This window comes from Sander vitreus, chromosome 4 (assembly GCF_031162955.1).
Source record: "Sander vitreus isolate 19-12246 chromosome 4, sanVit1, whole genome shotgun sequence".
Taxonomy (NCBI): Eukaryota; Metazoa; Chordata; class Actinopteri; order Perciformes; family Percidae; genus Sander; species Sander vitreus.
In genome coordinates this window covers 3,035,246-3,050,501 of record NC_135858.1, presented here as the reverse complement: position 1 = coordinate 3,050,501, position 15,256 = coordinate 3,035,246, and the positions used below count along the sequence as shown (strand labels likewise).

Sequence of the window (15,256 nt, the reverse complement as noted above, 5' to 3'; positions counted from 1 at the left end):
AGCCCAGAAAACACATGCTATGCCTCCCACTAAATCCAAGAATGATACTACTGCCATCTTCTGGAGTAGAAGAGAACTGCACCGTATATTGTATTCTTTCATGTCTTGCTTCATCTACTCACTGTAGGTTCCGTCTTTCTTTCTAGATGTTCCAAAGTTTCCTAAAGAGACACTTGATCCTGTTGTGGTGGAGGAAGGCCAACCTTTTACTTTAAAGTGTAATCCACCTAAAGGAATACCTCCCCTCCAGATCTACTGGATGACTATCAGTAAGTGATACCTCTAATTTATAATACATTTATAGTGGTGCGAGTTCAATTTAGTTAAAAACACAAAATCATTTAAACATAATGTAATGAGACACCTTTTATTCCAACACATGCCGTGCTGAATTTTGGTATATTTAGACAGCAAAATATGACTGATTAACCCCTTTAAAGGAGAATTCCAGTCAATTTCAACATGTAGCTCTGTTGCATGGAAATTTGGAGTGCTGGCAGTAGCAAAAAAAATGAAAACAATCGGTGCTGCCTACACCGTGTTATCCTCCTGCTAGCGTTAGCACCCTACAGGCTTAAACAGGGCACGTTTTAAACGTGTTTTAAGCCTCAAAACATGCTCGAAATGTCATTACAAGTGCCTACCCATGTGCAGTGATTCCTTCCGAGGGAACACAGCGAATCGGACTGCAGTAGATGTGACAGAAAGGCATAAAAGTTGTGTTAATCCAGCCAGTGCACATACCTCTGTTTATTTCCTGTTGTCCGGTCAAGTCCACACTAGTCAAACTCATACAATCCAATATTCCAGTCAAATTTGCTGTGTTCCCTCGGAAGGAATCACTGCACATGGGTAGGCACTTTAATGACATTTCGAGCATGTTTAGAAGCTAAAAACACGTTTAAAACTTGCCCTGTTTAAGCCTGTTGGCTGCTAACGCTAGCAGGAGGATACCACGATGTAGGCAGCACCGTTGTTTTCGTTTTTCTTGCTACTGCCAGCAATTTCCAAACAGAGCTACGTGTTGAAATCGACCGGAATTCTCCTTTAAAGCACAGTTGTACTTGAGGCATCCGAGTAATAGAAACCTTTCTGCAGAACAATGTTCCCTGATAAATTATAATATGTGACATTATTATATCTATACTGATGCCTCAATGCCTATCCAGCATTTCTCTGTTACAGCAGGTTGATATGGAGCTAGTTTTAACCACTTTATATGCACATAGGTAGTTAAATTCAGTTATTTCCAACCTTGAAACCCCTCCACATGGTCACAAGATAAATCTGAGGGGTTGTGAGATAATAAATGGAGTACAAAGGAAGAAAAAAACTAAATTCTGCTGCACAAATTTGTATATTTGCATGGACTTTTCTTTCTTTTCTTTTCTTTTTTTAGAAACTCCTGGTTTATTAAATAAAAAATGTATTGTATTTTATAAACTTAGCTATAAATATAACTATTTTGCATGTAACATCTTAATCTGACAAGCAATTAGTAACTATATTGTCAGATATTGGCGTAGTAGTACAATATGCCCCTATGAAATGTAGTGGAGTAAATGTATAAAGTTGCATTAAACAAAAATACTTGACTTGAGTAAATGTACTTAGTTACATTCTACCACTCCTTAACAGGGGAAAAAGCAGAGTTCCATTAAGTTAGACCATAGATATAACACATTGATTCATATCTGCGTCTGACTTTCTCATGTCTGATACACGCTCGGGGTGTAAGACAAATGACTAAAAACATATGAAATCCTTCTCTTTCTGTGCTCAGATCTTCAGCACATAGAACAGGATGAGAGGGTGTCTATGGGCTTGAACGGAGACCTTTACTTCTCTCACGCGGTGGAGAAGGACAGCAGGAGAGACTACTGCTGCTTTGCCGCCTTCCCAAGAATACGAACCATCGTTCAGAAGACGGCCATGTCTGTCATCGTCAAGACAAGTAGGTGTCACTTCAGCTTCTTTGTCTTCACTCGAGTGCGTTTTTTTCTTTCCAACATGTTCATTAATGTCTGTATCCACAGCTACACTTCAAAAGCCATCCAAGTGTCATGCTGTCTTGTTTTTGTGCATCTCCTTGGTTTTATGTTGTGGTTTTGATCTTGGTGATGTTTGTCATGATGTATCCACATCGTCCTCATGTTCCTTGTTTTTGTTTTTTTGTCTCATCACCTCCATTTCAGAAAAAAGTGACATGAGTCCTGAAAGTGGTAAGTTTTAAGTTATTAGAGTATAACACACTCTTGCTGTTTGTCATCTACAAACATGCAGATGGCAGGTGTGTGTATCTAAATGTATAAAGTATGAAACTGTAGACGTGTGATTTATATTATAATGTCTAATCTCTGCTATGCTTCCTTAGCTAACGCAATCCTTGAAAGAAAACCCTCTCTTCTGACGCCCTCTACTGCCAGATCAGAGACACAGCTGGTTAAAGGAGAGGACTTGAAATTGGAGTGTATTGCTGAAGGATTGTAAGTAACACAGCCTTTTTAATTTCTTAAGTTTCTTGCACATGTTAGTATTATTTGTCCAAGATGTTGGTCATTTTTGCTTTTTCCCCACATTTGTGTCATCTTCTGTCTTTTTTATACTCATACTTTGTCCCCTTTTCCATTAGTCCAACTCCACAGGTTGAGTGGGTGAAGATGGGTCATCAACTTCCCATTAAAGCAAAAGTGGAGAATCATGGGAAATTGTTGCTTGTGCCGAGAGTTGAACAGGAAGACAGTGGGAAGTACATGTGCAAGGCGAAGAACGGACTTGGAGAAGCTGTCCATTACTTCACCCTGAAAGTAGAAGGTAACTACAGCGTGCTGTAAAGTCACAGTGATGTATTTCATCATGATGTATTTGAGATAATTTGATAGTTGTCATTTGAATAACAGACTGATAAAATATTTTTTTAAAAGAAGCCTATAGAGCAGAATTAGTAGCTCTAATAAAACAGTATTCAACGATCCTTTTAAAAGGAGCAAGATTAAGTTCAGAAGTTCTCAGATTCTTAACGTACTGAAGTAAAAGTATGAATATGACAATGTAAAAATACTCCATTACAAAAATGAATAGTCCTACATTCAGAAATGTACTTAAGCTGATGATGCTTCTGTACTTTCACTTAACGGCTGTGGCTCAGGTGGTAGAGCGGTCGTCTACCAATTGGAAGGTTGGTGGTTTGATCCCTGGCCCTACAATCCCATGTCGCGGTGTTCTTGGGCAAGACACTGAAACCTGAATTGCTCCCAATGCTGTGTCATCGGTGTGTAAATGTGTGTGAATGCTTATCTGATGAGCAGGTGGTACCTTGGATGGCAGCCTCGGCCACAGTGTATGAATGTGTGTAAATAGTGAATGGTTCCTGTAAACTATAGTAAAAGTGCTTTTAGTACTCGTTAAGACTAGAAAAGAATAATATAAATGCAGCCCATTTACACTTTAACTCAAAGAAACAAAGCAAAAGTACTCATACAGAAAAATTTCCCCTGTGACTGATTTCATATTATATATGCATTCTCAGATTGTTAATACCGATGCATCAATGTTTTCAAGTACTGTTGGCTACTTTAGTCCAGTTGTTCCCAACTTCAGTATCGGGTGTGTGGATGTGGAACTACTAACAACTTCTAAACAACTGAAATCCAACTAGACTTACTTTACTACATTGCATATGTACTATAGTTGTTAAAGAGGATGTTCTGTAAATACAAAGGGAGCAATGTTCATAGGCACATCACTATGGATGCAAAGCTATTATAAATCATAATTTGATGAAAAATAGTGCCTAATACACTCCTACCTGATGATGCTGATGCAGCTAGAAGTGAATAATTGTCCCCTGAATAAACTTGGAGTCATTATGCGGTGTAACATTTTAATTGAATGTCCTGTAAATAACCACAATGTCCTCTGCTTTGATTTGTTTCTATGGCTTTCTGCTGTGCTGGGCATTGTGGCATCTGTCTACATGGAGGTTTAAGTGCAAATACATTACATTATAAAGAGAATAATTTCAATGATAGACACTTCTACATAATGCCAACAATGATTCTGGTGAGACAGTAGGCAGTTGAAGTGCCTCTTGTGCCTCAATGCCTCCATGTTATGGCCAGACCTGTAGGTGTATCATTTATTGCAGCAAACCTGATTAACATATATTGTACAACTGTTCCTGTGATTGTGTCCACGCTGTAAATGCTTAGTCTTTCTTTATAATGGCACTCATCGGGTTGATAATATGGTGCTGATTGTGTCTTCCCAGAGCCTCCAGAGTGGGTGATTGAGCCGGAGAGTCAGCTCAGTATGATCGGCTCAGACGTGCTCATCAAGTGCTCTGCCAGTGGGACTCCTCAGCCGACTATAACATGGAGGGTGAACGGTGAACTTCTGCAGGGTCAGTCCCATGACAGTCTCACTTTAGACTCACTTCACTATTTAAAACCTTTCTACTGAGCGCTAGTCCTGATGACTTGGTGATTTCAAATGAACAAAAAGGATACATGTTGATGTTCTGTTGCCCTGATTCCTTTTTAATACAACATATAGGGCTGTGTATCGTTCAAAAATATTCAATACCGGTACCGTCACCAATACCATGACTTTGATACCTAAACGATTTATTTTTCTATACCAATTTTATAAAACAAAAAGAAATTACACATTACGGCACTAATATTTTCTTTCTTTTTTAGCTCCTACTACATGAGACCTTTCTCTGTGCCTGATGTAGAGTTTTCCCTGCGTGTCTCTACGACGTGTAACGTTAGACAGCCAATCAGCAGCATTATTAGATCTTGGTAGAAGCATGCTGCGTGCTTATTGGCTCCCTGACGCTGATGAGATTTACTCCTCAGGTATTGAAATTGGGTATTGAATGACGAGGTATTTTTCGATACTTTAGAGGCAATTCGGTCGGCCCCTAATAAGTATTGAATTGGGTACCCAGCCCTAACAACATATTACATAACTTAAACTTGGGAGAGAGTGTTTAAAAATGGGCAGGAGAGATAGCTGTTAGGGCTGGGCAATATATCGATATTATATCAATATCGTGGTATGACACTAGATATCGTCTTAGATTTTCGATATCGTGTTGTCTTTTCCTGGTTTTGAAGGCCCTATTAAGTGAAATTATTTTCTGAACTAACCAGACTGTTCTAGCTGTTTCATTATTTGCCTTTACCCACTCAGTTACAATATCTACTGATTATTATTCATCAACAATCTCACTGTGTAAATATATTGTGAAAGCACCAATTGTCAACCCTACAATATCGCTGCAATATATATCGAGGTATTTGGTCAAAAACATTTCTGATATTTGATTTTATCCATATCGCACAGCTCTACTTGCTGTACTCAGGGGTAACATTCTGACTTCAACTGTGAGACTCTTTTGGAGGAATTAAAGCTGACATTTGGAGTGCAGTCTGCAGGGTCAGCCCCACGACAGTCTAACTTTAGACTCAATTCACTATTTAAAACCTTTCTACTGAGCGCTAGGCTTGAAGACTAAATGTTGAAGTTCTGTCGCTTTCATTTTGAATACAACATATTACATAGCGTGTAACATAGGAGAGAGTGGGCGGGAGAGATTGCCCTGGCTTGTTATACTCTGGGGGAAATTCTGACTTGAGAGCTGTGAGAGTTTGTTGGAGGAATTAAAGCTGACATTTTCTGTCCAGTCTTTAATGTACTTACAGTGTTACAGGATGGAATGGGGATGATCTAAAAACGCTTGTATTTCCTGAATGTGTCCTTGATTCATTACAGGGGCCCCTGCACCAAACAGGAAGGTGTTTGATGACACCATAGTTTTACATAACGCCAAAGCATCTGACAGTGCAGTCTATCAGTGTGAGGCCTCCAACAAACATGGAACCCTTCTGTCAAATGCAAACATCATGATCATGAGTAAGTACTGTATTCTGTGAGTCATCATCATTTCATTTTTCACCATCATGTTTTTATCAAGTACATAGAAACACGCTCCAAAGAATCTGTTCCAAAACAACATTTGTTTCACAGTGTTTGTGAGTAAGTGTCAGACTTTACAGTGAGTCATTGGGAGACTGCTGACTGATGTGTCAAGCTAGAGAGCAAGCAAGAGAGCTGGCGCTGATGTTGGCATATGCCCGTAAAGCAGTGTGGAGCCCAGGGAAAGAGGGCTGTCTACAAGCTGTACTCCTTCATTCAGGCTAGCGGTCCTCCCTGTGGAGCAACAAGCCCAGTTCCCTGCCATTTATATGCTAACAAGTTCCCTCTCAATTCCATACTGACTTCAGGGCCATAAGATAAACATGTGCTGCTTTACAAGTGCAGATAAAAAACTGAATGTTGCTTTCTGTTTCTCTCCACAAACGCGGGGAGTTTGTTCTCGGTGACACAGGAGTTAATAAAACTGGACAGTCGCTGAATGCTAAGTCCCGGCGGCTGCCTTTGTAAACAATTAGAAGAGACAGACCATTTTAATGGGAGGCTTTGGCTACAACTGATAAGGTGCACATGCTCGGCTCACTCATTATTCTATTGTTTTCTTCTTAGATTTCATTTTCACATTCACGCATTTCTGACAGCTGAGTCATATTTTGACACTAAGGAGCGTACAATTAAGGCACAGGGAAAGCAACTGTCTTAACCCACGATTATCTGCCTCAATCCTTCCTGTTTTGTCTAGTTTTAAGACTGCTAAATTGCAAACTTGATCTCTTTTAGTGTTGTTTTTCTTTGCTTATAAGTCCTGAAAAGTACAGTAGTTAAGGGCCACACCTAGGTTCCTCCATGGCTTTTCTAACAGCGTTAGATTGCTGATTAGATTCTGCTGCATGGTCTTTACAGATCTGTCCCCCATGATTTTGACCAAGGAGGGGGACGATTACTCTGCTGTGGAGGGGAATGGAGTGATGATGCACTGCAACGTCTTCAGCTCTCCTCCTTCTACTATCACTTGGTAAGTGTGCCATTCTTTTCCTGTCTCCCACACACCAGCAGAGTGCAGTAGGTCTCAACTGTTCGAAGCATACAGTCCCTCTGAAACCAGCGTGTTTCTTTATTGTTGACCTGCTGTTTCTTTGAAATGCACCGAAATAACCATGTCACTCAACAGTAATGTTGTATTTAGCAACTTTTATTTCTTCTTTTGCTGCCACAGTGTAGGGGGTATCCAGTGAGACTGCTGCTGTGTTCATATTTAATTTGGTCTGAGAGTACTTTGAGACTTTAATGGGTGTTTTTTTTACAAATGTTTTCCAGGAGCAAAGACGACTCCTCTGAATCCGTGGAGGGACCGAGGCTTACCATTCACGACAATGGGTCGCTGGAGATCTACAGCGTGGAGAAAGACGACATGGGACAGTACACATGTTTAGCTAAAAACACGGAGGGATCGTCTGCCATCGACGCCATGCTCTATGTGAAAGGTAAACAGTTTTACCTGTAAAAGTGCTTGCAGTGGCTCACAGTCCTTGAAATGTAACTAATACTGTTGTGCCTCTGGAAGATCCCACTAGAATAGTCGTGGCCCAGGAGGACCTGCAGATCCTAATAGGTACCACGGCCCAGCTCTCATGCCTCGCAGAGTACGACAAGTCCTTTAGCAATGACTTTGAGCTCCTGTGGGAAAAAGATGACATGGAGATAGCCCTCAACAACACTGAGAATTCAAGGTAGGATACAGAATACTTTTTTACAGTGTTGCAGACTTACTCCCAGCTGGAAAGCCATTTTACCTTTCAGTTCTGTCAATCAATACTTTGTCTCCATATTTCTGTCGGCAGATACTTTGTGGAGGATGGTATTCTTCAGATTATCAATGTAAGCCACAGGGACCAGGGTGTGTACACATGTGTGGCAAGAACTCCAGTGGACCGAGACACAGCCTCAGCACTGCTCATGGTGTTAGGTGAGCTAACATACGAACAGTATGACTGCTCCGGGCCAAAGGATCAGAGACCCGTGGACCTGCATATATGTATGACACATAAAGAGATCAATATGTCAGGAAGCCAAAGCAGAGCATGAACATGCAGACCATGGCTTTGTTAGTGCAGTGCTGTGTCTGACAATCACCCTTTCGAGATACATTTGACATCTTAAAGTCTAAAAGATACAATGGCAGCCCTATGCAGCGATGCGGCTCGTTCCACATCCTCTGGCTCTCGAGGCGATTTGATTGAACATTTGTTCCCATGGCCTTTTTTTACTGCAGAGATTGATGTGTCTGTGATTTTCCAAAGCCATGTTGTTGTGATGGTTTTCAGACGTCCCTGATGCACCCGAGTACTTGGTACTGTCTGAACACAAGAGCAAAAGTGTGAAACTGAAATGGATCCCTGGGGACGATCACAACAGCTCCACCACAGGTAAAAGGAGCATCTGTGTGTGCAGGTGTCAGTACATACCAAATCAGTGCTTCTAGCCGTGAATGCTATTAATCTGACATACATATTTTTGGGCATCATTCTGCATGTAAATATATTTGTTTGATACCATCTTGTACAACATGAGTCTATTATTGATTCATCCAAGCATGAATTATGATTAGTTTCCCTTTGGGATATACAAGCCCAGAGCAGGGTTTGGGGAGTTTTCTGCACAGCTGGTGGTTAGATAAGCCATCCTTTGGCAAGAACTATAGCAGTGAGGGACCGCTCTGATTGTCTTTCTGCCTGTCAACAGAGTTTATTATCGAGTATGAGGAAAGCCAGTGGGAGCCGGGAAACTGGAAGGAGCTGCTCCGAGTACCTGGGAACCACAACTCGGCAGTGCTCAAACTTCACGGCCATGTCGACTATCGCTTCCGCGTGTCTGGTTTAAACGCTGTAGGGAGGGGTCTTCCCAGCGAGCCCACAGAAAGATACAAAACCCCCCCGGCAGGTCTGAGGCTTTCTCCTTTCATTGTTTGTCGTAGTTTTTGATAAGGTCCTTCAGGCCACTTGAGCAGCCAGCGCTGCCACTCTGTGAACTTTTAAACACTCCCCTGCTACATAATTGATTCCACTCTTGTTGAAAATCTGTTCTCTTGTGTGCCTATTTTACCGGAGATTTCATCCACTAACAATAGCGACAAAATCTATATTCCTTCTTTTTCTCCAGCTCCTGACAAGAACCCTGAAAATATCAAAATCGAAGGTCATTTGCCACATGAAATGGATATCAACTGGGAGGTAAGACATAGAGTTTGGTCTTTTATTATCCTCTTACTGCAAATTCTGTAATGTCAGCTCCATTTAGATAGTGAATTATTCACATCTGCTACAGTTTTTGGAAGTCAAAGAACAGAGATGAAGTTTTATCAATGTTTCATAGGCAATTACCAATAGTAATTTAATTTAATAGAAATGGCCCACTTTTGATATTTCATTCTGTGGTTCAGATCTTTAGAAAAGCCATTTTCTGGGATCACTCTGAATGCCTTTCCTTTGAAAGCTGCTCCTTTTGTTTGATAAGAAAGAGAAAGGAGCTATAAAAATGATTTTTTTTCTTCTTCTTTTAACTCAGTACCGTACAGTAATGTATGCAGCTTTATTGTAAAAAGATAAATCTCTCCTTCACTTATTATCTGGTTGCCCTGTCATGGTAACATAGTCCCTGAATCCTGGATTCATGAGCTCTCCCACTGTTAATGATTTGCTTTTGCAGATAATGATGTCTCATTCTATTTCTCACAGTCTGACTTCTGTGAGGAGATACATGTTTTCATCTATGATGTCTTAGCAAGCTCTATTTTAAAGCTAGCCCAGGTCAGTTGTTCCATTGTTTCTTTAGATGGCGGGATAAAACACTGCCAGTGTTCCAAGCGGAGTTCACTGGGCTAGCTTGTCATTTTAATCCCACAGAGGCAGTGACATTGAGCGGTGAAATACAACTGCAACTGTGAAAGTGCCTATGAAACCATTCACACCATTGTTCCTCCTTTTTTATTTTGGTCTTATTTTCCATCCATTATTCAGCCCTTGTTACCCATTGAGCACAATGGTCCCGGTTTGGAGTATAAGGTGAGTTACAGGAGACAGGACGTGGAGGAGGACTGGAAGGAACACGTGGTGAAGAGACACTCGTTTGTGGTGAAGAACACTCCCACCTTTGTGCCCTATGAGATCAAGATCCAAGCCAGGAACCATCAGGGCTGGGGCCCCGAGCCCAAGATAGTGACCGGCTACTCAGGAGAGGACTGTGAGTTGTAAACTTTATTGACCTCATGTGATGTTATCTAAAGCTATGACTATGAGTAATGTGACAGTGGTCGTTCTGGTGTAGTGACGAACCCGCAAAACAGGGATAGACGCTAATATTTTAGGCACTGGCCCCTTGGGCCACCAAGCCCCTAAATCTGGTGGCCAAAGTACATTTTTGGTGGCCCAGATGTGAACTTATAAAATATGCAACTTAACACAGCCTTCCTTAACTGTGACAACAGAATTAATATATTAAATTATTTATTTAAATCGAAAATCCATGTTCTGTGTACACATATATATTCTCTCACAGTCTCTAAGTTCACAGTCTTTTCAGCTTTCAATTATCCAGCTTGTTGTCGCGTTCCTCAACCCCCAAACAACTATAATATAAGTTAACGCTGCTTTGAGAAATGTAACATTGTAAACGTGAGAAATGTTGTTGTTTTTTTTGTTTTGTTTTTTTGTTTCTGGGTATTGAAGTTCAAACCTTCTACGCACCCCTTGCTGCCATTTGGATCTACCAAAGATCAAAGTAGCCAGTGTAGCTTTAGGATATATATGATCTTATGGAGAAAGATGTGGCGTAATTGAAATCCCTGTCTGCTTAATTTGGGTGAACTGTGGAAAATGATTTGTTTTCAAGTTTTAAAATTCCGTTGAAAAGTTTTAGGAGTAAAAGTTTTAGACTTGGGAGTTTGACTTGGACTTTGAGTTTCACAGTTGTGTACTGTAGGCTGTTTTTCTCTTGAGAAAAACAGCCTGTGCAGATGTTTACTGTATTTCCTGTGTTTAGCTTTCTTCTGGACTTGCCCGCAGGAAGTATCCTCAGGTCATTACTCTCCTCCTTGTTGTGTCCTCACTCAAATGTGGTGTTATTAAGTGCAGTAGTTACACCCTGTAGCTCAATAGTTTTTACCATTTACATTAGCTTGTGTGAGTGTAGGTTTTGAAGAATCCATTGATTTTAATCCCTAATATTGTAGGCGCTTCTGTAAATAGGTGACCAGTAAGTGTAGCTAGTTGTATAGTAATAGTAATGGAATCATTTGAGTTGTTTTCAGCATAACTCAAACTAGTTTATCATTGTTGTATGACTTTCCTCACGGCTCTGTTTTTCCTGGACTAACTTTCAGCTTTACTGCAGATTGTAACGTGTGTTTGCCTTCCGCAGTTCCCTCTGCTGCACCTGAGGATGTAGCTGTGGAGGGGCTGAACAGCTCAGTGGTCAAGGTCAGCTGGACGCGTGTACACAAGGACAAGTTACATGGACATCTGGGAGGCTACAGGGTAATACCTCAAAAACAGACCTTTTGCTTTTAGACACAGCTTAAAAGGAAAGACCCTGACCTTGATCCAAACGTTTGCTTCTCTCACCCCACTCTGTCTCCTTTACTTAGCCAGCTCACTGTTTTTTCTGTACAGACCACCAGAAAAATAACAACAAACAGAATAACTAAAGCCCTATTTGCACAGGACTAATATTACCTGTGGACTTCTAGTAATTAGTAACATTCGCGGAGGTCGTCTGTGATCTTAATCCCTTGTGAATCTGCCATGTCTGTTATTTGTCATGTAAAAATTCCATCACAAATTACCGACCTTATTTCGCCAGACACAGAGGTTGTGTGATCATTTTAGTCCCGTGCCAATCGGAGTCTCTGTGATTTGCAGTCGCATTGGCTGCCTTGGCAGTTATAAAGGAAGGTTTAGACAGAGCCTTGACATCATATGTGGGGGTAGTCAGTAAATTTGAGTAAAATATAGACCTCGCTTAACCCGTGTGTATAAGCCACCCCAATAACAGATGCGGGTGGGAGGGGGGTCATTTCTAAATCACATGAATTTCCTCTGCAATACTAGTCCCGTGCGAATAGGGCTTAATTCAGTATTCTCTCACACATATACATGTTTGATGTACAGTTTGATGCCTTGCTGCCGCTGCTGAGAATATAATATAATAATACGTTTATTTGATATAGCACCTTTTACAGACAAAGTCGCAAAGTGCTTCACATGATAAAATACAGTAAGACCCAAACTGTAAATGAGCAAGCAAAAAAGAAATAAAATACCAATGGAAATAAAAGATTAAAACACTTAAAAACCCAAAGTTATAAACATGAGACAAAAGCGAGTTTAAACAAGTGATGAATGGCTTTGTGCGTCTCTTTCCCAATGCAGATAAACTGGTGGCGTCTGCGCAGTCTGGTGGCCTCAAAAAAAAGCCACGGAGACAAACATACGCTAACATTCCCCGGGGACCAGAGCCACGCCACGATACCGGGACTAACGCCCTTCTCTGAGTACAGCCTCATCGTCATGACCTTCAACGGGCGGGGCAACGGCCCCGGCAGCCGTCCCCTCAACTTCAAAACCCCGGAGGGAGGTAGGATTGTGGAAAAACAGCATGGAGCGTATTGATTCACAACTACTGAAGGGAAAATCTAATAATAACCAAGGAAACTGGGTTGCAGAAGTTGACTGCTTTCTGTGTGTATTACCTTTTTTCCCCCCACAGTCCCTGAGAAAAATCCTGTTTTCAGGGTCACAGATGTACAGAAGCACACTGTCTCTCTGGTCTGGGCCCCGCCATTGGAGCCTAATGGGATTCTCACCGGGTACCTCCTCGAGTATCAGCTCAGTACGTATTCCTACGCCTCCTGCTTAACTAACTCAGATATATTGGTGATGCCCCTGTGTTTCCACTAGGATGTATTGCTTTTTCACTTTTTACAACTTGTTTATTTACCAGTTGTACAATCATGAAATACATTCTACTATGATATTATTGTAGCTGAACTTTGTAGCTGTATTGGGGAAAAAAGTCATGGTAATTTGAAAATACAGCCTAGATTTGTTCACATTGACAACAATATCAGAGCATGCCAAACCCATCTTTGTGATCTGTTTCTTGTCAGCTTGTACCCTCTTAAAAAAAGAAAGTGATTATATACAAAAACACACAGGCCATATGTTTCAATTTGAAAACAGTATATCAGAGACCTTAACAGCCTCACTCTTTTTAAACGCACAGCCTCTACCTCTATATTGTATTGATACAGACAAGTATTTACAGTCCAGGAGTATGTTCTTGGTGATTGTCTAACCCGTGATCCTCAGCCAGGGAAGGAAAATCATTGTGCTGCTCTAACAGGGCTCGGGGTCACAGGGAGATCAGAGTGTCTGTATAGGAGACATGTCAGGGTGATGTCTGCTGGCCTGCGTGTCACCATCATGGATCAGCTAGTGCTGACCAAGGCCACTGTGTCACAGTCTGTTAAGGTCTAGCTTTACTGACCCCATCCTGTCCTCAGGGGACATCTTCACCATAGCTCACAGTCCCAGGGGATACCGTCACTGAACGCATCCCATGTGTGCACACACTTTTGCTGTCCTTAAACAAAAGTCAAACACAGCCAATGACTAACTTCCAACAACGTCTTCGTGCCGCATTTCCCCGCTAATTGAGTTTGATTTGGCGGCTGCACAAGCGGGCCAAGTGTCATACAGTATTTCAGGAGAGGACGTTTTCATTGTACCACAGCAATAAAGCTGATAGGCTCTTTGAAGTGTGACTTTTTTTTTAAGTCCCCTTGAGGGAAGTCATGTGCGAAATGTTGAGGATAATGTGGCCAGCTGTCAGTGTATCATCAGCGACACAAAGGGAATCTCAAGCTGCAGCGCAGCTGTTTTAGGGCTACGCCCCATCTTCACCATAGCCTGTAATAGCTTCACGTCTCACAGGTTTCACAGGAAGGCCTGTTTGAATGTCGTTTAACACGCTGAGCATTCAGGAATACCAGGGCGTTTAAACCGTTAAACTAACCTGCTTTGAAGTGGCACATTTTCTGTGTGAAACCTTTTGATCATTGTATCAAGTTGTCACCAAAGATGATCAGTGAGTGTATCCGTACACTGGCCTGCTAATAAATATGGAGGAATACATCCAGGAGATGGGGATATGATACAGGTTTTTTTTGTTTTTTTCTCTAACAATACCAGTCGGGGTCATGGTGGCTCCATGGTTACACAGCAAGTTTCTGTGTGGAGTTTACATTTCTCTCTTGTGTTCACATGGGTTTTCTCCAAGTGCTCCAGTTTCCTCCCACCACCCAAAACATATATGTTAGGTTAGTGCCCCATGAACAAAAGGCACTGGCAAAAAGACTGGAGTTGGTCCCCGGACGCCAACAGCTGCCCACTGCTCCTATGTGGGCCTGTAAGATGGGTTAAATGCAGATGATGAATTTAATTTCTCTGGGAATGACAATAGGGCACCTTAAACTTTGTAGTACACTTCCGGGATTGCTCCGTTGGCGCCGTATATCCTTCTTTTCGGCCGGATGTCCGTTACCTTCCGCTTTCTTTGTGTTGGAATTTTAAACTCCGGTGGATTTGTGAGGACTATGGTTAACTGCTCCTCAGATCTCTGCAGGGTAAATCCAGGCAGCTAGCTAGACTATCTGTCCAATCTGAGTTTTCTGTTGCACGACTAAACATACACATGTTCCACCAAAACAAGTTCCTTCCCGAGGCTATTTTGCAGAGGCACCAGAGCACCAGGGCTCCGCGCCGCCCATGAGCACCTTTGTCTTCCATCCAGGAATACTGTGTGGACCAGCCAGACCCTCTTCCGCAGCGCTGTGGAGGAAGGTCTGGCAATGCGAGACTAACTTTGTAATAATAGCTGTTCACTTAACTCATAGAGATTTTTTTTGTCAGTATTCTTTTCTAAATCGCTAAATAAATTCCTTAATTTAAAGGCTAAATGTATCCCCTCAGCATTGAGTGGGTGGCATGGTCACACTGCCTTAAAGAGCTCCGAAAGCACACTAAAGCCTTGGACAGAGCAGGCCAGTGCAGACTAAACAACTACTAGCCTGCCTCTCAGGAAGCTAGTCACACCACTTGACAAGGCTAAGATAAGTGTGTCACAAAGGTGAAGATGAGGGCTCACACTCGATCCATTCTGTCATTTCTTTTGTTCAGAGCAGTTGGCTGCATTACTTTTTTGCTGTGTGGCAGAGTAGCTACAGTTTACACTTACACTGCAAATGTAGTCTAAAAAC

General features: G+C 41.7%; 1 protein-coding gene across 2 annotated transcripts in view; it reads left to right on the top strand.

Moving 5' to 3' along the window:
- Positions 1-15,256, top strand: part of chl1b (cell adhesion molecule L1-like b) — a 69,734-nt gene that overhangs the window by 40,276 nt on the left and 14,202 nt on the right. For both annotated transcript variants that reach the window (XM_078247716.1, XM_078247717.1), the window contains exons 5-22: positions 147-269; positions 1,784-1,954; positions 2,196-2,222; positions 2,375-2,486; positions 2,633-2,814; positions 4,271-4,402; positions 5,782-5,922; positions 6,847-6,958; positions 7,261-7,427; positions 7,508-7,673; positions 7,785-7,909; positions 8,268-8,369; positions 8,686-8,883; positions 9,103-9,173; positions 9,960-10,182; positions 11,359-11,474; positions 12,369-12,573; positions 12,706-12,828. In XM_078247716.1, the coding sequence (XP_078103842.1) occupies positions 147-269; positions 1,784-1,954; positions 2,196-2,222; positions 2,375-2,486; positions 2,633-2,814; positions 4,271-4,402; positions 5,782-5,922; positions 6,847-6,958; positions 7,261-7,427; positions 7,508-7,673; positions 7,785-7,909; positions 8,268-8,369; positions 8,686-8,883; positions 9,103-9,173; positions 9,960-10,182; positions 11,359-11,474; positions 12,369-12,573; positions 12,706-12,828 (2,496 nt within the window). The remainder of the gene's footprint in view (positions 1-146; positions 270-1,783; positions 1,955-2,195; positions 2,223-2,374; positions 2,487-2,632; positions 2,815-4,270; positions 4,403-5,781; positions 5,923-6,846; positions 6,959-7,260; positions 7,428-7,507; positions 7,674-7,784; positions 7,910-8,267; positions 8,370-8,685; positions 8,884-9,102; positions 9,174-9,959; positions 10,183-11,358; positions 11,475-12,368; positions 12,574-12,705; positions 12,829-15,256) is intronic.